The 23330-nt window shown below is 34.6% G+C and overlaps 1 protein-coding gene across 4 annotated transcripts in view; it reads left to right on the top strand.

Moving 5' to 3' along the window:
• POLK (DNA polymerase kappa) overlaps window positions 1-23330 on the top strand; it is a 78866-nt gene that overhangs the window by 32595 nt on the left and 22941 nt on the right. For 3 of the 4 annotated variants that reach the window (XM_073234991.1, XM_073234998.1, XM_073234985.1), the window contains 3 exons: window positions 8086-8251; window positions 13443-13649; window positions 22303-22455. In XM_073234991.1, coding sequence (XP_073091092.1) covers window positions 8120-8251; window positions 13443-13649; window positions 22303-22455 — 492 coding nt within the window. In that variant the 5' untranslated portion in view covers window positions 8086-8119. The remainder of the gene's footprint in view (window positions 1-8085; window positions 8252-13442; window positions 13650-22302; window positions 22456-23330) is intronic. The other variant, XM_073234996.1, reaches the window with a different exon arrangement.

Raw genomic sequence — 23330 nt, 5'->3', positions numbered from 1 at the left:
GGAAGATCTCTCTACAGCAACTAAAACGCAAAGCATAGAGGCTTATACCTGTGTGCTCGGCCCACTGATTCAGGCAGTGGAGACAGGCATAGCAGCCAGGAAGCAGGAAACAGCTCTTTCCTACCCCAAGGCACCTATACGACACCCCTGCAACCCCTGACATTGCTTCAGGGGCTGAGCAGCTCCACAAAGTAGAGCTTCTGCAGACTAGAGGGTGCTATATACAAATATGAAATACCAAAGGAACCTGGTTCAAAGTAAAATTATTAATACAACTATTGAGAAAGATTTAAATATTATCAACCTCATGAATCTTCCTGAAAGGGAGTTCAAAATAAAAATCATTAACATGCTCATAGAGGTACGGAAAGATATTCAAGAACTCAGGAATGAATTCCGGTCAGAGATCCAGTCACTGAAGAGCACAATGGAGGGTATTAAGAGCAGATTAGATACAGTGGCAGAGACGATAAATGAAATAGAAACTAGAGAAGAGGAATACAAAGAAGCTGAAGCAGAGAGAGAATAAAGGATCTCTAAGAATGAAAGAATACTGAGAGAACTGTGTGACCAATCCAGACGGAACAATATTCGTATCATAGGGGTACCAGAAGAAGAAGAGAGAAAAAAGGGGATAGGAAGTGTCTTTGAGGAGGTAATTGCTGAATACTTCCCCAATCTGGGGAAGGAGATAGTCTCTCAGGCCATGGAGGTATACAGATCTCCCAACACAAGGGACCCAAGGAAGACAACAAGAAGACGTATAGTATTTAAAATGGCAAAGATCAAGGATAAGGACAGACTACTAAAAGCTCCAGAGAGAGAAATAAGATCACATACAAAGGAAAGCCCATCAGGCTATCATTAGACTTCTCATCAGAAAGCTTACAGGCCAGAAAGAAGTGGCATGATATATTTAATGCAATGAAGCAGAAGGGCCTTGAACCAAGATTACCTTTTCCGGCAAGATTATCATTTAAATTTGAAGGAGGAATTAAACAATTCCCAGGTAAGCAAAAGCTGAGAGAATTTAGCTCCCACAAACCATCTCTACAGTGTATTTTGGAGGGACTGCTATAGATGGAAGTGTTCCTAAGGTTTAATAGCTGTCACCAGAGATAATAAAGCCACAGTAAAGAAAGTACAACAGCTAATTACTAAGCAAATGCAAAATTAAATTATCCCCAATGTCAATCAGGGGATAGACAAAGAGTACAGAATATGATACCTAATATATGAAGAATGGAGGAGGAAGAAAAAGAAGGAGAAGAAAAGAACCTTTAGATTGTGTTTGTAATAGCATACTAAGTGAGTTAAGTTAAACTCTTAGATATTAAGGAAGTTAACTTTGAACCTTTGGTAACAAATCTAAAGCCTGCAATGGCAATAAGTACATACCTATCAAAAATCACCTTAAATGTAAATGGACTGAATGCACCATTCAAAATACAGAGAGTCCGTTCAACCATTGTGGAAAGCAGTATGGAGGTTCCTCAAAAAACTCAAAATAGAAATACCATTTGACCCAGGAATTCCACTCCTAGGAATTTACCCTAAGAATGCAGCAGCCCATTTTGAAAAAGACATATGCACCCCTGTGTTTATTGCAGCACTATTTACAATAGCCAAGAAATGGAAGCAACCTAAGTGTCTATCAGTAGATGAATGGATAAAGAAGAGGTGGTACATATACACAATGAAATATTATTCAGCCATAAGAAGTAAACAAATCCTACCATTTGCAACAACATGGATGGAGCTAGAGGGTATTATGCTCAGTGAAATAACCCAGACAGAGAAAGACAAGTATCAAATGATTTCACTCATATGTGGAGTATAAGAACAAAGAAAAAACTGAAGGAGCATAACAGCAGAAGACTCACAGAACCCAAGAATGGACTAACAGTTACCAAAGGGAAAGGGACTGGGGAGGATGGGTGGGAAGGGAGGGATGGTGGGGAAGAAAGGGGTCATTATGATTAGCATCTATAATGTGTGGGGGCACAGGGAGGGCTGTACAACACAGAGAAGACAACTAATGATTCTACAACATCTTACGCTGATGGACAGTGACTGTAATGGGTTATGTGGGGGGGACTTGGTGATGGGGGGAGTCTAGTAAACATAATGTTCCTCATATAATTGTAGATTAATGATACCAAAAAAAAGAGACAGAGAGTTACTGAATGGATAGAAAGACAAGACCCATCTATATGATGCCTACAAGAGACTCACTTTAAACCCAAAGCATACACAGACTAAAAGTGAAGGGATGGAAAAATATTTCATGCAACTATAGGGAGAAAAAAGCAGGAGTTGCAGTACTTATATCAGACAAAATAGACTTCAAAGCAAAGAAAGTCACAAGAGACAGAGAAGGACATTACATAATGATAAAATGGTGACTACAACAAGAAGATATAACCATTATATATATCTATGCACCCAACAAAGGAGCACCTACATATGTGAAACAAATACTAACAGAATTAAAAGGGGAAACAGAATGCAATGCATTCATTCTAGTAGACTTCAACACTCCACTCACTCCAAAGGCTAGATCAACCAGACAGAAAATAAGTAAGGACACAGAGGCACTGTACAACATATTAGAACAGATGGTCCTCACAAACGTCTACAGAACTCAACACCCAAAGCAGCAGAATACAAATTCTTCTCAAGTGCACATGGAACATTTTCTATAATAGATCATATACTAGGCCACAAAAAGGACCTCAGTAAATTCAAAAAGATTGAAATTGTACAATCAGTTTCTCAGACCACAAAGATATGAAACTACAAATAAATGATGCAAGAAAATGAAAAAATCCCACAAACCATGGAGGCTTCACAACATGCTCCTAAATAACCAATGGGTCAGTGACTAAATAAAAACAGATCAAGCAATATCTGGAGACAAATAAAAACAATAATTCCATGCCGCAAAATCTGTGGGATGCATTGAAGGCCATGCTAAGAGGAAAGTATATTGCAATACAGGTGTACCTCAGGAAATAAGAACAATCCCATATGAGCAGTCTAAACTCACAATTAACAAAACTAGAAAAAGAATAACAAACGAGGCTCAAAGTTAGTATAAGGAGGGTCATAATAAAGATTAGAGCAGAAATAAATAAAATCAAGAAGAATAAAACAATAGAAAGAATCAATGAGAGCAGGAGTTGGTTCTTCGAGAAAATAAACAAAATGGATAAACCCCTAGCCAGAATTATCAAGAAAAAAAGAGAGTCTACTCACATAAACAGAATCAGAAATGAGAAAGGAAAAATCACTATGGACACCACAGAAATACAAACAATTATTAGAGAATACTATGAAAAATCTATATGCTAACTAACTGGATAACCTGGAAGAAATGGACAACTTTCTAAATAATAATTTAGACCCAAGGGTGACCAAGGAAGAAACAGAAAATCTGAACAAACCAATTACCAGCAATGAAATTGAACTGGTAATCAAACACCTACCCAAGAACAAAACTCCTGGACCAGATGGTTTCACTGTTGAATTTTATCAAACATTTAGCGAAGACCTAATACCCATCCTCCTCAAAGTTTGCCAAAGAGTAGAAGAAGAGGGAATACTTCCAAACTCATTCTATGAGGCCAGCATCACTCTAATACCAAAACCAGGCAAAGACACCACAAAAAAAGAAAATTACAGACCAGTATCCTTGATGAATATAGATGCAAAAATACTCAACAAAATATTAGGAAACTGAATTCAGAAATACAACAAAAAAGTCACCCATCATGATCAAGTACGGTGCAAGGATCATACAAGATTCGAAAATCCATCAACATCACCCACCACATCAACAAAAAGAAGGACAAAAACCACATGATCATCTCCATAGATGCTGAAAAAGCATTCGACAAAATTCAACATCCATTTATGATAAAAATTCTCAACAAAATGGGTATAGAGGGCAAGCACCTCAACATAATAAAGGCCATATATGACAAACCCACAGCCAACATTATACTTAACAGCAAGAAGCTGAAACCTTTTCCTTTAAGGTCGGAACCAAGACAAGGATGCCCACGCTCCCCACTTCTATTCAACATATTATGGGATGTCCTAGCCATGGCAGTCAGACAACAGAAAGAAATAAAAGGCATCCAGATTGGCAAGGAAGAAGTTAAACTGTCACTGTTTACAGATGACATGATGTTGTACATAAAAAACCCTAAAGAATCCACTCCAAATCTACTAGGTCTTATGTCTGAATTCAGGAGTGTTGCAGGATACAAAATTAATTTGCAGAAGTCTGTGGCATTCGTATTCACTAACACTCAACTAGCAGAGAGAGAAATCAGGAAAATAATTCCATTCACAGTTGCATTAAAAAGAATAAAATACCTAGAAATAAACCTAACCAAGGAAGTGAAAGACCTAGACTCTGAAAACTACAAGACACTCATGAGAGAAATTAAAGAAGATAGCAGTAAATGGAAATACATCCCATGCTCATGGATAGGAAGAATTAATATTGTCAAAATGGCCATCCTGACTAAAGCAGTCTACAGATTCAATGCAATTTCTATCAAAATACCAACAGCATTCTTCAACGAACTAGAGCAAATCATTGTAAAATTCATATGGAACCACAAAAGACCCCATATAGCCAAAGCAATCCTGAGAAGGAAGAATAAAGCTGGGGGGATTATGCTCCCTGACTTCAAGCTCTAGTACCAAGCCACAGTAATCAAGACAATTTGATACTGGCACAAGAACAGACTGATAGACCAATGGAATAGACTAAAGAGCCCTGATATAAACCCAACCATATATGGTCAATTAATAAACAATAAAGGAGCCATGGACATACAATGGGGAAATGACAGCCTCTTCAACAGCTGATGTTGGCAAAACTGGATTATTGTTTTACCCCATACACAAAAGTAAGCTCAAAATGGATCAAAGACCCGAATGTAAGTCATTAAACCACGAAACTCCTAGAAGACAACATAGGCAAAAATCTCCTGAATATAAGCATGAACAACTGCTTTCTGAATGCATCTCCTTGAGCAAGGGAACCAAAAGCAAACATGAACTCATGGGACTACATCAAACTAAAGAGTTTCTGTATGGCAAAGGACACCCAACAGAACAAAAAGGCGTTCTACAGTATGGGAGAATATATTTGTAAATGACATATCCAACACGTGGTTAACATCCAAAATACATAAAGAACTTACACACCTCAACAGCCAAAAAGCAAATAATCCGATTAACAAATGGGCAGAGGATAGGAAAAGACAGTTCTCCAAAGAAGAAATTCGGATGGCCAACAGACACATGAAAAGATGCTCCACATCACTAATCATCATAGAAATGCAAATTAAAACCACAATGAGACATCACCTCACACCAGTTAGAATGGCCAGCATCGAAAAGACTGGAAACAGCAAATGCTGGCAAGGACGCGGAGAAAGGGGAACCCTCCTGCACTGCTGGTGGGAATGTAAGCTAGTTCAACCATTGTGGAAAGTAATATAGAGGTTCCTCAAAAAACTAAAAATAAAAATACTATTTGACCCGGGAATCCCATTCCTTGCAATTTACCCAAAGAATACAACTTATCAGATTCAAAAGACATATGCACCCCTATGTTTATCGCAGCACTACTTACAATAGCCAAGATATAGAAGGAACCTAAGTGTCCATCAGTAGATGAATGGATAAAGAAGAGGTGGTACATATACACACTGGAATACTATTCAACCATAAGAAAGAAACAAATCCTACCATTTCAACAACATGGATGGAGCTTGAGGATATTATGCTCAGTGAAATAAGCCAGGCAAAGAAAGACAAGTGCCAAATGATTTCCTTCATTTGTGGAGTATAACAAATGAAGCAAAACTGAAGGAACAAAACAGCAGCAGACTTACAGACTCCAACAAGGGACTAGAGGTTACCAAAGGGAAGGGGTGTGTGAAGGTGGGTGGGGAGGGAGGGAGAAGGGGATTGAGGGGTATTATGTTTAGTACAGATGGTGTGATGGGTCATGGGGAAAACAGTGTAGCACAGAGAAGGCAAATAGTGAATCTGTGGCATCTTACTATACTGACGGACAGTGCCTGCAATGGGGTATGAGTTGGGACTTGATAATATATGTAAATGTAGTAACCACATTGTTTTTTCATTTGAAACCTTCATAAGACTATATATCAATAATAAAATAATGACTACGAGATTATTTGCATGAGCAATTGAAAAGGATTAAAGTTGCCCTCAACTAAGATGAGGAAGGCTTCCAATGGAACTGGTTTGGGGCATAAAGGCGGATGAGAAGATCATTTTGGGGCATGTTAAATTTGAGATATCCAACAGGTCTTTGGACCTGAGCTGTAAACTGGGAAATCATTAGCATGGTAAACCTATACCCATGAAACTGGGCAAAGTTACCTGGTAACCTGGTATTTGGGTAACAATAAGGCAGAAAGGTAGCTGAAAACTAATTTTACCCATTCACAACTTTGCCTGGTGCCAGTATTGCTGATTGCCCAGTTCTTCTGGCCCAGTTAAAGATCATTTTCAGAGTTTGTGGACTTTGTAATATACCATATGTGAAGTAGTAGGCATTCAGTAATTGTTTCTTTTCCTTTCATATATTTCATCATGTAAAAGACAAGGCAGCTTATATTTAAATGAGATGCCTGCCTTTGAGTATCTTCAGTCTTCAGTAGTGTTGGTTTGGGAAAATGATGAATGAATTACATTCCCCTGTTTTAAGTAATTGAATTACTAAAGTGTAAGGCAAAATATACAGTAATACTGGGCTGAATGTGTTGGATAAAGAGAAAAAGCTTTCAAATGGTAAAAACAGAAAATCAGACTTATTCCCTTAGGCACTGAGAATCATCATTATCAGTGGTTGCTATACTTTGGGGGCTTATTGGAATTAACCTGAGAATGTCTTTAAAATAGTAATATCTGGCTCTTAGAAAATAAAACAAAGTTTGGGAACTACTGTTATGTACACCATTTTTTTTTTCTAGCTGAACTATCACTAACAATAACAGTATTCAAATTCTTTCATAGTATTTTTTAATTAAATTCTCTGCTGGTGCCATAAATGGAAGCAGCATTAGGAAAGGTTCCCTTAAGGGCATTGTGCTACATGAAATAAACCAGACAGAGAAAGAGAAATACCATATGATCTCAAGTGTGGAATGTAAAATGAAAACAACAATAAAAAACAAACTCAGATATAACAATAGAATGCTGGTTACCAGATCCAGAGGTTGGGGGTGGATGAAATGGGTAAAGGTGATCAAAAGGTATAAACTTCCATTTATAAATAAGTCGTGGGATGTAAAATACTGTTTGTTTATTTGAAAGTTGCTAAGAGAGTAAATCTTAAAAATCCTTATCACAAGAAAAAAATTATTTAACTGTTGGATGTTAACTAGAAAAAAAAAAAGTAAAGGTCCTCAAGGCAAAGCAAATGAGCCCTCTTCTAAGTCATGCAAATAAGAGACCACTGTCATAATTTGTTGTTTAAGTTCATGGCTGCTGTTCACCTGGCCATTTATTTATAGCATAACTAAACTCTAAATTGGAGGCAGCTGTCATGTCACAGTAGCTGCTTTAGACTTCGAGTAAGAAGAGTTAGATTCACATCCCAGGTCATTCACTCATTAGCAGAGTTAATGGTGTGCAATTCATTTAACCTTCCTGAAATTCCAATTTCTTTCTCCCTAACCAAAGCTATTTTGCATGGTTGTTATACATATTTTTAAATGTTAATGTATGTGAAAGTAAGTTATAAATTATAAAGATATTAAAGAATTTGTATTTGAAAGGATTTTTCTTAACTTTAGAAGTGACATAACATGGTAAAATGTAATAATTTCTTGCAGGAATGTTAAATCTTTTCTTCTTAGAGTACAATAATCTTGGGATAGTAATTTTTAAATGTCAGTAATAATTTCTTAAAAGCTAAAAATACTTAGCTATCTTTTTTTGTTTTGCTGATTCTATATCATTTCAAGTCCCCCCACCTGCCCAAACAAATGCTTTGAAAAGCAGTGTTTATTTTGTATGCTTTTTCAGATGAAAGAAGCCATTTTAACTTTAAGTTTACATCATGGATAGCACAAAGGAGAAGAACAATTGCAAAGATGATCTTCTACTTCGGGTGGGACTTAATGATAATAAAGCTGGAATGGAAGGATTAGATAAAGCAAAAATTAACAAAATTATAATGGAAGCCACAAAGGTATGTTTCTTGTTTTTCTCAATATTTTAAACTTAGTAACTTTTAACTCTTTGTTTAAAAGAAGGTTTTAAGTATTTTTATTATAATTTTTAATATTGTAGTATTTAATATTATTAAGCAACAAATGGGTATGAAATAATCTCCTTTCTATTCTGTTGCTCTTGCTATCCAGTTTTCTACTTCATATTCACATGATACGCATGTAGAAGCAAAATGATATGCATGTTCTTTTTTATGCTTTTTTTTAACCCCAGTAAGAGAATACTATGATTGGTGTGTTGTTTGGTTTTGTTTCAATTAATTTAACTTGGAGGTCTTTTTATGTAAGTAATTAAAGATCTTCATTCTTTTTTTATGCCTGCATGTGTGGACATAGTATGATTTATGAACTAGTCATAATCTTTATGGATGAACATATAAGTCATTTCTAGACTTTTGCCTTTACAAACAACACTTCAGTGGGTAACTTTGTATTTCGTCACTTTACGTATGTGTGTATGCACATATAACTATAGGAGAGATTCCTAGAAGTGGAATTGTTCCACCAAGTGCAGATACCCCAAGATATATATACATGTACAATTTTTAAATAAATTGCCCAGTTGCCCTCCACAATAGTTTACATTTCCACTGCCAATATATGAAAGTTTATTACTATTCCACAATGGTGCCAATACAGTGTGTTATTAAAGTTCTGGATTTGTTAATCTACAGTAACACAGTGTACCACTCATTTTCATTTCTCTTATGAAAAGTGAGATTGTGCATTTTTTCATATGTTTAAAAGCCACTTGTATTTCCTGTTTTATGAACTGTCCCTTCTTATCCTTTCCACATTTCCATTTGATTGTTTTTTATCTTTTGACTTGGCTTACAGTGGTTTCTACTGTGCAGAAGTTTCTTGTTTGCTTCTTTTAATGTATTTGAATTAGTCAACCACATATGTCGTTCTCCAAGGTTATGAAAGAATTCTTCAATGTTTTTTTCTACTACTCTTTGGTTTCATTTACATATTATGAAATACACATGCAGAAACATAAAAGATTTAGGAGAATATGCTTATTCTTATGAAATTCATGCTGATATCCACAGCAACTTACTTTCAAATGGTTTAGCCAAAAAGGGGGTGGAAGGGACAGTGAGTGTGTGTGTGTACATGTGTGGGTATGCGTGTGCATGTGCAGTTGTGTGAGTGCATGTAGAGTAGTTGGGGACTGTTATGTGTGTACATCTGTGTGCATACATAGGAGTAGGGGTTGGAGGAGAAACCACATGTAGCAGGATATTAACAGTTAGTATATCTATCTAGGTGAGGACATAATGGCTGTTCATTGTACTATTCTTCCAACTTTGGAAGATTTGGAAATTCCAAAATAAAAAGTTAAGGGAGGAATAATTTTTTAAGTATGTAAATGTAGATAAAATTTTAAAAGTAAAAGAGAATCAGGAGATGAAATAGGCAAATACAACATACGGACCCTGATTGGATGATTTGGTTTGAACAATACATTTGGAACATTTAGAGGAATATGAATATGGAGAGTATACTAATAATTTTGAGGAATTGTTCATTTTATTATTAATGTTATATTAATTTTATTGTTAATTTTAGCTATGAAAATATTGCTATGATTATATGAGAAAATGGCCTTATTTTTAAGGATGCATATTAAAATACTTTATGGAAGCTGTCATTATACCTATAATTTAGTTTAAAACAGTTCACTTAAAAAATCAGTGAAGGAAATGCAGTAAAATGTTAGCAGTTGTTAAATCTCAGTGGTAGTTTTATGTATGTGTTTATTATACTAATCTGTTTTTCTGTTTAAGACTTCTTTGAAATTTTCATCATAAAAATTTTCAAAAAGAATAATAACACCTATGACCCTAGTTTTCAGGTTAAGAAATAGAATATTTAAGTTATCCTAGATTTCTCTACCTTCTCTCTTTCTCTGCATCCCAGGACCACTTATTAAATACTCCCAGCTTTTCCTGCTGATCTTTAGTTCTTCCTTATATTCTTCTGGATTATTTGTCTGTTCTTATATTCATACAACATGAGCTTAATTATAATACTTTATAATAAACCTTCGTATCTGCTAGAACAAGTTCTTTTTTTTTTTTGCTCTTTTTCAAGAGTATCTTTGGTATTCTTGAACCTTTGCTCTTCCATATAAATTTTATATATGATAAATATATAAATTATATAAAAAACATATACATATATCATAATTGATATAAATCATATAAGATACATACCTCACACAAAATTATATATTAATATATATTAAAATATTTATGTATTTTATAGAATATATATCCCTCTAGTATGGGGGGGGTTATCATAAATGATAAGTTTTTTAAATTGAAATTTTCTAAATAAATTGCCCAATTCCCCTCCACAATTGTTGCTGCTCCATAGCAATGCTTACATTTTAAAAACTTTTATCTGAAAATTTTAAACATTCACAAAACTAGAATTGTTAAGTGAATCCCTGGGTGATCATTATCCTAGCAACAGCAGTTATCAATATTTTTGCAAATATTGTTTCATCTTTCTTATATCTCCCTACTGAACTTTGGAGGTAGAGGGTAGAGTATTTTAAATAATTATGTTTTTTAATTGTTTTTAATTTTAAAAAAATTTTTTAACAATAAACTGGACAAATTTCTATAAATTCAAAATTTTCCAAAACTTACTTAAAAAGGTAGAGCAAATCTAAATAGATCTATAACAAGGAAAGAAATTAAATCAGTAATTTAAAATCTTCCCACAAAAACAAAACAAAAACACAGGCCAGGATGGCTTCACTGGTGAATTTTATCTGACATTTAAACAAGAAATAATACCAATATTCCACAATCCCTTCTGGAAGAATGATGAGGTTGGGGACACTTCCCAGTTCATTCTATTACTTTGATCCAAAGCTGCACAAGCAGATTATAGATCATTATAAATATAAAAGCCCCCAACAAAATATTAGCGAACTGAATCCAACAATATATGAAAAAGGATATGTACCAAGACCAAATGGTATGTATCATAGGAATGCAAAGGTGGTTTAACATCCAAAAATCAATTAATATCCCATTTTAACAGAATAAAGTACAAAAAATACATGGTTATCTCAATCAATGCAGAAAAAGCCTATATTACAAGATCCTACACCCATTTGTGCTAAAAATCTCTTAAACTTGAAATAGAAGGGAACTTCCACAGCCTAATAAAAGACATCTAAAAAAATTTATAGTTATCATCATACTTTATGGTGGAAGACTAAACACTTCCCCTAAAATCAAGAATAAGGCAAGGATGTCTACTCTCACCTCTTCTCTTGAATCTGGTCCTGAAAGTTCTAGCCAGTGCAGCCATTCAAAAAAAAGAAATAAATAGCATCTCCATTGGAAAGGAAAAACTAAAACTATCCTTTCACAGATAACATGACTTTACATATAGAAAATCCTATGGAATTTCAAAAAGAATGCAATACATGTACCCTGAAAATTACAAAAAATTGCTGAGGGAAATTAAAGATCTAAAAAATGGAGAGACTTTCTGTGTTCAAGGATGAGAGACTCAATATTTTTAAGAGGAGAGTTCTCCCCAAATTGATCTATAGAGTCAATGTAATCCCCCATCACTATTACAGGGACTGTTTTCTGCAGAAATTGACAAGATCCTGAAATTTAAATGGAAATACAAAAGACATAAAATAGCCAAACCAATTTTGAAAAGGAACAAGCATGGATGTCTTTGACTTTCCTGTTTCAAAACTTAACTGTAAAGCTACAGTTATCAAAGCAGTGTTGTACTGTCATACGGCTATACATATTGAATGATGGAACATAATTGAATCCAAAATAAAACTTTATAATTTATTGAGTTTTTGACAAAAGTACCAAGGCAGATGGATAGTCTGTTCAGCAAATGATGCTGGGACAATTGGATATCTACATGCAAAAAAAAAAAAAAAAAAAATGATGACCCTTGCCTTACACCATATACAAATTTAACTCAAAATAGACTTGAATGTAAGAACTAAAATAAAACTTTTAGACGGTAAAAGAAAATCTTTGAGACCTTTGGTTAGGCAAACATTTCCTACTTATGATACCAAAAGCACAGTCAATAAAAAAAAGTTGACAAATCAGACCTCATCAAATTTCAAAACATTTGTATTTCACTATTAAAGACACAATTAAAAAATAAAAAGCAGCATTCTAGGAAAAAATATTTGCAAAACATATCTGACAAAGGACTTACATCCAAAATATACAAAGAATTCTTACAACTCATTAATAAGAAGGCAAACAACCCAACTGAAAAAGGGGCAAAAGATAGACATTTCACTAAAGAAGATAATACATTTCACATGAACACAAGAAAAAATGTCTAACTTCATTAGTCATTGGGCAAATGCAAATTAAAACCACAATGAAATGCCATTCACACTATTGTAGCCTAGACTGGCTAAAATAAATAAGACAAACCATAGCATGTTGACAAGGATGTGGAGCAGTTGGAACCCTCATACTTTGCTGGTAAGATTCTAAAATGGTTCAGTTACCTTGGAAAACAGTCTGGTAGTTCCTCAAAATGTTAAGTGTGGAGTTACCATATACATAGAGATTCCACTCCGAAGTACATATCCAAGCAAAATGAAAACATGTGCACACAAGAACGTGTACACAAGTGTTCATTGCAGCATTTTTCATATAGCCAACAAGGGAAAAATTTTTTCAGCACCCTGATGAATGCGTAGATACTATGTTCAGTGGTGGAATGATGGGTATTTTTTAAGTTATTGCCTACACATTCTTTAATGAAGAACATTAAATTTTTTAAAGTGAAGGAGGTAGCTGATGACCCAGCTAAGGCCTTGGATATGCCCTGTGGCTCTGCTCGAACACACTGCTGTTTCCTGAGTGCAGACTTGTACTCAGAGAATTTGTACAAATTGTGTACTCACAACAATCCTAGGATGTAGGTAACTATAAATTCATTTTACAGATAAAGTGACTGAAATATAGAAAGACTATGTAATTTTAGGGTCACCCCACTAGTAAGTAGTGGAGCTTAGTCTTGAATTTAACCTTTCTGATTCTAGACTCTGTACTTGTAGCCACCAGGTTATACTAAAGTGATGTTTTCCTTCAGACATGTTTCTTATGCTTTTGTTTCCTTATACAGGGGTCCAGATTTTATGGAAATGAACTCAAGAAAGAAAATCAAATCAACCAAAGAATTGAAAATATGATGCAACAAAAAGCTCAAATTACTAGCCAGCAGCTAAGGAAAGCACAGTTACAGGTATTAGTTAAATTGCCAAATGAAGTGGAAGCTGGTATGATAGTGACAGTTGAAGTGCATCACAGTCAAATCATAACTGAAAGCAAGGTAAAATGGTAACTGAAAATAGGCCTACTAAAATGTTCATTCCATTTACTTTGCTAAACATTGTTCTGCTTTTTTACATCAAGACCTCATACATAGACTTTGTCATCTCTATTATGCTTAAGAGTAAGTAGAGCCTTGATTAGGTTAAATAACTTGCCTAGGTTCATGATGGGTAGTTGGCAGAGCTAGAATTTAATCCAAATTTTGTGTTATTTTTATCATATACATACTTTGCAATTAAAACAGGCCACAAGATAAATGTGACATGTTTTCTGAAATGCTGGTTTTGCAAAAAAAGATTGGGGGGAACATGTTAACTCATTATATTAGAAACTAATTAAAAATGTTACTGTTGTTATAGTACATCAATGTTATAGTACATCAATGTTATAGTAAATCAAAAAAGTCATAGGGTGGAATGCCAAATGTTCATGCACTTATTAGATTAAACACAAGGCTTCTCCAAATTTAGGGGCTTTGGAGTTCTGTAGCATCTTCTGGGAATAAACACTTGAGTTTTCACTAGTATTAAAAGCTGTTTCAGGAGAAAAGTTTGAGTTCTACCATGCTGCAGGATACCATGTGGTAGACTGAACCTAAAGAGGTCAAGGTTCTGCTAGTAAAACTAAAGACACTTTTATAAACAGTTTATCCTCCATCAGAATCTGATTCAAATCAACAAATCACTTTAGGCTGTAATGTAATGATAAAATTACAATATTAATCTACTGTGCTATAAATTTCTCATGATTAGAGATCAGAAATTAAAATTCTATGTTTTCTTTACCAAACTATGTGTCATTTTTTTTGAGGGATGCCTTCCTAGAGCACCAGCTAACTTTTTATCTTCTGTGTTAAGTGGTCTGCTGTCATTACAAAAGATGATTTGTCAGTCAAATCATCATTTTTAATACTTCATAGCATTGCACTGTATGGAGCTACCATAATTTATTGACCTTACTGCACCTTGGTTCCACTTTTTTGTTTTATACACAACCTTGTGATGATCATTCTTATTCATATGTCTGCATTCTCATCCTGTCTTTTTCACCAAAGATTGTACCATTTTATATTTTCAGCATAGGAGTGCTGGCTTCCTCACACACTTGTTTAAAATAGATTTTGTTAATTTTATCAGTCTTTTAGTTTTTGCCGATATATACTGCCCAAAAAGATTATTTCCTTGTCTTAATTTGCCCTCCTTTGATTATGACAGAAAAAGAATATCTTCTCGTATTTAGCCATTAACATTTCCTCTTTGTGGTAATTTCCTCATTTATTCTGTTTGTTAGGGCATAGGCTAAGTAGCTGGCACAAGACCCAAAAGTATAATGGCTCAAATATGAGTTTCTTTCTTTCTCACATAATAGGTAAGAGTCCTAGCTGGTTGGGTGTTTCTGTTCACCATAGTGATTTCGAGACCCCGGGTTCTACATTGTGTTGTTCCAACATCCCCTAGTATTATCCTTAACTGAACTGACAAAACTGGATTACCTCTAGCCCATATTCCAGCCTTGGAGAATGAGGAAAATAATGAAAGCAAGTAATTTGCTTTTTAGCAAGTGAAAAAGAAGTTTCACACGGTACTTCAGCTCTCATTCTGTTGGCAAGAATATAAGTTTCATGGCCACGCCTAACTGTAAGAAAAGCTCTAGCTAGGTGGCCATGTGCCCAGATAAAAATATCTTACTATGGAAGGAAGAGAAAATGGATTTGGAGGTTCAGCTAACAGTCCAAAGCAATATCCTTTGCCTGCATTTCTAGAAGAGCTTATATCTTTTTCTCTTGCTTTATAGAGCTTATCATATATTAAGGATATTTTTCTCTGTCTTTTGTTGTAAATACTTGTCCAATATACTGTTTGTCTTTTAACTTCACAGGGGCTTTTTATTTTTCTATACATTTTTATATGTTTATATAATCAAATGCAGCAGTATTTAAAAAAATTTTTTTTTTCTTGTCTCTGCTGTTGTGCAAAGAAAGTTATTCCTCACAGCCAAGCCTATATGTTCTTTTAGTATTTTTTTTATTACGGTATCATTGATATACAATCTTACAAAGGTTTCACATGAGCAACACTGTGGTTATTACACTCACCCATATTATCAAGTCCCCCCCAACACCCCATTGCAGTCACTGTCCATCAGCATAGCAAGATGCTATAGAGTCACTACCTGCCTTCTCTGTGCTATACTGCCTTCCCTGTGACCCCCCAACATTATGTCTGCTAATCATAATGTCCCTTAATCCCCTTCTCCCTCCCACCCCACCTGCCCTCCCAACCCCTTTCCTTTGGTAACTGCTAGTTCCTTCTTGAAGTCTGTGAGTCTGCTGCTGTTTTGTTCCCTCAGTTTTGCTTCATTGTTATACTCCACAAATGAGGGAAATCATGTGGTACTTGTTCTCCACCTGGCTTATTTCCCTGAGCATAATACCCTCCAGCTCCATCCATGTTGTTGCAAATGGTAGGATTTGTTTTCTTCTTATGGCTGAATAATAGTCCATTGTGTATATGTACTACATCTTCTTTATCCATTCATCTACTAATGGACACTTAAGTTGCTTCCATATCTTGGCAACTGTAAATAGCACTGGATAAACATGGGGATGCATGTCTTTTTGAATCTGGGATCTTGTTTTCTTTGGGTAAATTCCTAGGAATGGAATTCCTGGGTCAAATGGTATTTCTATTTTTAGTTTTTTGAGGAAACTCCATATTGCTTTCCACAATGGTTGAACTAATTTACATTCCTACCAATAGTGTAGGAGGGTTCCCCTTTCTCCACATCCTCTCCAGATTTGTTGTTCCTTGTCTTTTGGATGTTGGTTTATCTCCTGTGAGGTGATATCTCATTGTGGTTTTTGCATTTACCTGATAATTAGCGATGTGGAACATCTTTTCATGTGCCTCTTGGCTATCTGAATTTTTTCTTTGGAGAAGCATCTGTTCATATCCTCTGCCCATTTTTTAATCAGGTTATTTGCTTTTTGGGTATTGAGGTTCTTTATTTATTTTGGATGTTAACCCCTTATTGGATATGTCATTTACAAATATATACTCCCATATTCTAGGATGCCTTTTTGTTCTGCTGATGGTGTCCTTTGCTGTACAGAAACTTTTTAGCTTGATGTAGTCCCATGTATTCATTTTTTCTTTTGTTTCCCTTACCCAAGGAGATATGTTCAGGAAAAAATTGTTCATGTTTATATTCAAGAGATTTTTGCCTGTGTTTTCTTCTAACAGTTTTATGGTTTCATGACTTACATTCAGGTCTTTGATCCATTTTGAGTTTACTTTTGTGTATGGAGTTAGACAATATTCCAGATTCATTCCCTTATATGTAGCTGTCCAGGTTTGCCAATCCCAATTGTTGAAGAGGCTGTCATTTCCCCATTGTATATCCATGGCTCCTTTATTGTATATTAATTGATCATATATGTTTGGGTTTATATCTCAACTCTCTGTTCTGTTCCATTGATCTATGGATCTGTTCTGATGCCAGTACCAAATTGTCTTGATTACTGTGGCTTTGTAGTAGAGCTTAAAGTTGGGGAGTGTAATCCCCCCAGCTTTATTCTTCTTCCTCAGGATTGCTTTGGCTATTTGGGGTCTTTTGTGGTTTCATATGAATTCTAGAACTATTTGTTTTAGTTTATTGAAGACTGATGTTGGAATTTTGATAGCAACTGCATTGAATCTGTAGATTGCTTTAGGCAGGATGGCCATTTTGACAATATTAATTCTTCCTATCTCTGAGCACAGGATGTATTTCCATTTATTGGTGTGTTTTTAGTATTTTAATAGATTTTGATATATTCAAATCTTTAGTCCATTTGGAATTTGTTTTAATGTAAGATGTGAGATTTTTTTCTTAAATGGTATTTTATTTTCCTAAATGGTATTATTTTATTATTAATGTTGATTCACTTATGCCAATAACATTTATTGAATCATGAATCCTTTCTCTACTGAATTGAAATAAGGCACTTCCATATACTGAATTTTCATTGTGCATTCATTTGTTTCTGAACACTTTCTTCTAATCAGGTGAATCATTACCTGTATCATTACCATGTAATTTTAATTATTGAATGATGATAATATAGTTTAAAATGTTCCCTCACTAATGTTTTCTTAAAATATTTTTTTCTCTTGCATTGTTTCTTTCAAATAAATTTAAGCATTTTTCATCATGTTAAAAAAAATTCCATTCTGACCACAATAACATTGTTTTTAAATTTATATTAATTCTTAGTTTACTTTCTGGACCTCAGTAAGTTTTATTGATCTATAGTCAATAAATATCTTTAATAAAATTTTAAAGATATAATACATATGAGTGATATACTATAATAATTTTTCACTCTTTATACTATTTTTGCAGCTTAATATCTTTAAATATGCTAATCTGAAGGAATAGAAAATACTTTACACTGTTTAGCAGAATCTTAGATTTTGTTCCAGTTTTAGTTGACTATTTCTTGAGAGTCTCTCTGACATCTCCTGCAAGGGGAAATTCCTGTGGAAATGTTTTGTGTTGATTGTTAAATTGTTTCATTTGTTTCACTTACGTAAAAAAGAAGTATAATTGGTAGGGGATTGAGGAAGTCCTGAGTCTAGAATATCTGGGAGGAGAGAAAGATTTTGGTGGGAAATGTGCTTCTATTTTGGCATCATAAAATTTCCAAATAATAGGTTTTATTATGTGTGATAAGATAATATGAACTATAGCTAGTCAAGCTGAGATAACTAATCTCTGTAAGCATGAACTTCCATGTTGTTTATTCAGAACCTCTCTTAAGTATACTCTATCCCATCCTTTAGACCTTTTAAAGGCACATTTTTTTTATTCCTTGTGCTTTTTTTTTTAGTGGCTGTATCAATGATATACGATCTTATGTTGATTTCAAATATACAGCACAGTGGTTCAATAGTTACCCATATTATTAAATCTGCACCCCTTCTAGTACAGTTACAATCTTTCAGTATAGTTAAATGTTACAGAATAACTGACTATATTTTCCATGCTGTACTACCCTCCCTGTGACCAGCTTATATTGTGATTGTGAGTTATTGAAGGCACATTTTTGTAGCTGCCAAAACACCATATTATATATGGGTTCATAAGTTGAATAGACAAATGTTATATTAAATGGCAACTACACAGCAAATCAGTGCATACTGAACATTTTAACATTGATTTTATTTGAACTCTGATTTACTCAATAATTTTTAGGGTAATACTAAATCAAGAAAATGAAAAACAAGGTTTCTGAAATAGTCTCCTAAATGTAATTTTTTTAAAAGGGATTTAAAAAAATAAATATCATGTGGATATAAAATATACCATTCGAGTTTGGTTTGAGTTTACTCAATGTTAAAGACTTTTTAAAATCTGTTTTAGGGAAGCATCATAAAGTATTGGAAAGAGCACAGGCTTTGGGGTCTGTTTTAACATTTACCAGCCGTATGATTTAGGGCAAACTTAATCTTACTGAGCTTTAGTCTCCTCATCTATAAAATGGGAATAATAATATCAGTATTATCTTGACCATTAAATGAGTTAACATAAGAAGCATTTAGCATATTATATGATTGTAGCTCTAGGGGGAGGAGTGTTCCTGGCCCAGGGTGAATCCCCTATGAAACCAGTGAAACCAAAACAAGTAAAGGGAAAAGGTAGGTTGGGAGAAACCATTTTTTATTGCTCACAACTTGCTCGAATTTGCTATCTAGGCCCAGCCCAACTGTCTCCTCTGGCCACTGCTCATGCTCTTCTCTCTTGGTGTACTCTCTACTTCCCACCCACCTCTTCCAGGAGGAACCCCGTTGGCAGGTCCTTGGTGAGTGGCAGACACCAGACCAGTTAGTTATGTACCAGGAACAGAGGGGAGGAGAGAATGGCCAATTTCCTCTCCACCTCCTGCCCCAGATGGATGGGAGGCTCTGCAGTGGTAAATACCTATTGATATATAAATGAACTAAGGCTAGGTGGGAGATTCTGGAAATTCTGCAGTTTACCACACAATGATACATACAATATATTAAGTAAATGTCACTTCTATTTTTAAAGTTATAGATAATATCATTAAGCTCTTACTATATCCCTGGATAAGTATACTACATGAGTATCTCTTACAGTTGTTTCAGCCTTTTGAGGTTGATTTAGTCCTACTTTACAAATAAGGAAAGTAAGGAAAAGAGGGTTAATTTTCCACTTTCATGTCACTAATGAGTGGCAGAGCTGAGATCCACACCCCTTGTTCTTATTCATTGTGACACATGCTGGTTCTGAACTGTAGTAAAAGGCATAACATACTGTCAGAGACTCAGATCAGAATTTCAAAGTCATTTGTAAGAAAAAAAATGAAGGAAAGGAAAACACAAATGAGGATTTCAACAGAAGAAACTTGAAAGGAACAGTTGTGTGCATTTGCTAGATGTAGAAAGTAAAGAGTTCAGGCAAGGTTGACTAATGAAAAATAGTAATGGAAAGAGTAGAAGGTATGAGTCATTCAGTGAGGGGGTTTCCTTTTGGCAACTGTACACTTGCTGCCAGCACAGAGAAGAGAATAGATTGATTGCTAAAGAAACTGTCATAGCATTAATGCTTTCTATTTATTTTTCCTTTCCAGTGTATGTATGTTAAGGTATTTCAGATGCTGCTCCCTTATTCTCAATCAATTCATAATTTAGGTATATTTTCCATGTTAATATAGAATAGTTTTTAATCTAACCTTGTTTTTATTAATCTCAATTATTTATTTATATCTTTTTCTGTATCACAATACTATTTTCTCATTTAGAATTGAGGTACTAGAAGAAATACTTGTGTTAAATCTATATGATAAATTGGAGTAATGTTGAAAAGTTCTATTTATTATTGTGGTATCTCATTGCATGAGATCAGCCTTCTGCAAAATTTTTCTACAAATACTGCTTTCTTTTAACCACAAAGATAGATAGAAAGACATCAGTATAAATCTTATTACTTCTTTCCTATGAGTCTTCCCTGCCTTTCTCTCATGAGGAAAGAATTTAAAAGTAGATAGGGTCTTTCTTCTGATGGAACTCACAGTATAATCTAGTACAATAAGTGCCACAGTAAGATCAGGAAAACAAATAAGGGAACATTGATTCTGTGATGGGGAGGACAGAGATCCAAATAAGTTACAGAGAGACCTCCGAGCTGATCCTTAAAGACTTTGTGACAGAACTAGGAAGGGCATTGTACACAGAAGAACAGCCTGAAGAAGGCACAGAGCACCCCAAGTCTTTTAGTGAGGGCAGCCTAAACAAGAGCACACCCTCCAGAGAAGTCTCACTGTGGCTACTAGAGACAAATAGGATTCAGAGTTATAGTTTTTAAAAGAGGAGTTGAGGTCTTAACTTGCATCTTGTGGGCAGCTAATGCCACTCTAATGCTAAAAAAGAAGCTGTTGAAAATAAGTTCAGCAAAATGGAACTTTGAAAGGTACAAATCCAAGAGGGGAAAAACCTAAATTATACCCCTTTAATTTTCCACCTTTGAGGAAACCAGCTATAGGGATCTCCACACAATGGAAATTGCTTTCATTTCAGAACTCACCCCACTTGCTTATTTCTGGCTGTTTTTTATTGCTTTGTTATGCAGGTATCCTTTGATCCTTTTAGTAACAAATTGCATTTATTAAACTTGTACCATATGCCAGCTACTTGTCCATGTATTCCATCTCATTCAATAGCTTTCTTCTGTTATCTCATTATTTTACTTTAATGGTCTGACTGACTTCCTTATATGTTACATAGATCAAAATAGTCACACATTCACCCTGAGTTAGAGGAAAAGCTGGGAAAGTGCGTATTTCACTTTTTCAGCCTCTATAGTAGAGGCTACAAAAAAGCAACACTTGGGAATGGGTATGTCTGCTACATAAACCCCTTTCTTACTGCCCTACCTTAGTCATTTTTACCTTTTTTTGTTTCTCTTCTCTCTCTCTTATCAATCCAACTTCCTCTCTGGAGAAAAATTTCTTTAAAAATTGAGATTCTTCTCTGTTATATTTGGCATATATATTGAAATTTTGTGAAAATAAATTACAGCTTAAATTTTCTATTTTGGTTTGTATAGACTAACAATGATCAAATTTTAGCCTTCTAAAAGCAGTTCTACAGAGGGAATGTTTATATTGGATTTGGTACATTCAGTTGTATAGTACTACTCAGCATAAACAACATATGCCAAAGAAGTATCATCTTTTGTTGAACATATCCTTTGTTATTTTAAGATATTAGTATTATAAATCAGGTGGGAATTGCTGTTTATTTTACCTAAACTGAAACTTTTATTTACACAAAGTTGTTCTCCAGCTCATAAGGCAATAGAATCATTTGATACAACCAGTTGGAATAGCTCATTCATTCAAATATTTGCTAAGCACCTATTATATACTTGTGGGTATTGAGAGATGAGAGAGTTGGTAGGGTTTGATACTTACAGAACAGATTTCCTATGTTCATGAAAACAGATGGATTTATCAGCCTCAATAAACAAAAATCAAATATGCGTAGGTAGGTGAGTGGCTGTTGACTGTACAGAGAGATTCCACTAAAAATAAGATTACTGTTGTTTCAATGCTATGTTGTCTAAAAGTTAACTACTTTAAAATTAAGGTTGACAGAGTTGCAATGGAATTAGAGCAGAGCCGGGATCTGACCAGTACCATAGTACACATTGACATGGATGCTTTCTATGCAGCTGTGGAAATGCGAGACAATCCAGAATTGAAGGAGAAACCCATTGCTGTAGGATCAATGAGTATGTTGGTAAGTACGTAAAGAGCAAAGACAAAAAGGAAATTTAATAATATATTCAAGTAAACCTTACTGTCATGAGAGGGAAAGTCTTTATTGAGTTCTACCAGTTTGCCAAGTGTTTTTCTGGGTGCTTTGTGTGTGTTCAATTACTGAATCCTTTCAACATCACTTGAGGTACAAATTTTTATTTCCTTTAGACAGATAAGAAAACAAACTCAGAGTGGTGTTTAATAACTTACCTACAGTCATAAACCTGGTAAATGGTAGAGTGGCCTTACATCTTTCTGTTGCAAATCACATTTTTCTCAAGTAACAGTTCAGTTAAAGGGAATTGAAGAAGAAAGAAAAGAAATGTTATTCTAAAGTAGAGGTTTGCAAACAATAGCCTATAGGCCAAATCCAGCCTGCTGCCTTTTTTTATGAATAAAATTTTATTGAAACACAGTCACACCGATTAATTTATTATGTTGCACTAAAAGAACTGAGTTGAGTAATTGCAACAGAGACCATATGGTCTGCAAAGCCTAAAGTAATTACTATCTGGACCTTTACAGAAATGGTTTGCCAACCCCAGTTCTAGAGTAACATATTTCATTAATATATTACTGTAATTAAGTAGTTTCCCCTTGACTTAGAACTTTTGCTTATCTGATTACAATGTTGCTCTTCTTTTTTGCCACCTTAACCACAGAAGGTAAAAATGACCAGGATAGTTGTATGTAGCTAAAAATGTGCTGAGAATTAAAAATAGCAACTGGAATAGATGGGTTTTAGAATTTAAAAAACATACAAGAGAAACAAGGAAAGTTCATCCCTGTTACAGACTCCTTCTAAAGAAGTCCTAAAGTCCTTAGATAACTATAAACTTAATTCCTACTGAGTTA

The sequence above is a fragment of the Manis javanica genome, chromosome 1, assembly GCF_040802235.1.
Source record: "Manis javanica isolate MJ-LG chromosome 1, MJ_LKY, whole genome shotgun sequence".
NCBI classification, from domain to species: Eukaryota; Metazoa; Chordata; class Mammalia; order Pholidota; family Manidae; genus Manis; species Manis javanica.
The sequence above is the reverse complement of the archived record's forward strand: the minus strand, read 5'-3'. Positions and strand labels throughout refer to the sequence as shown.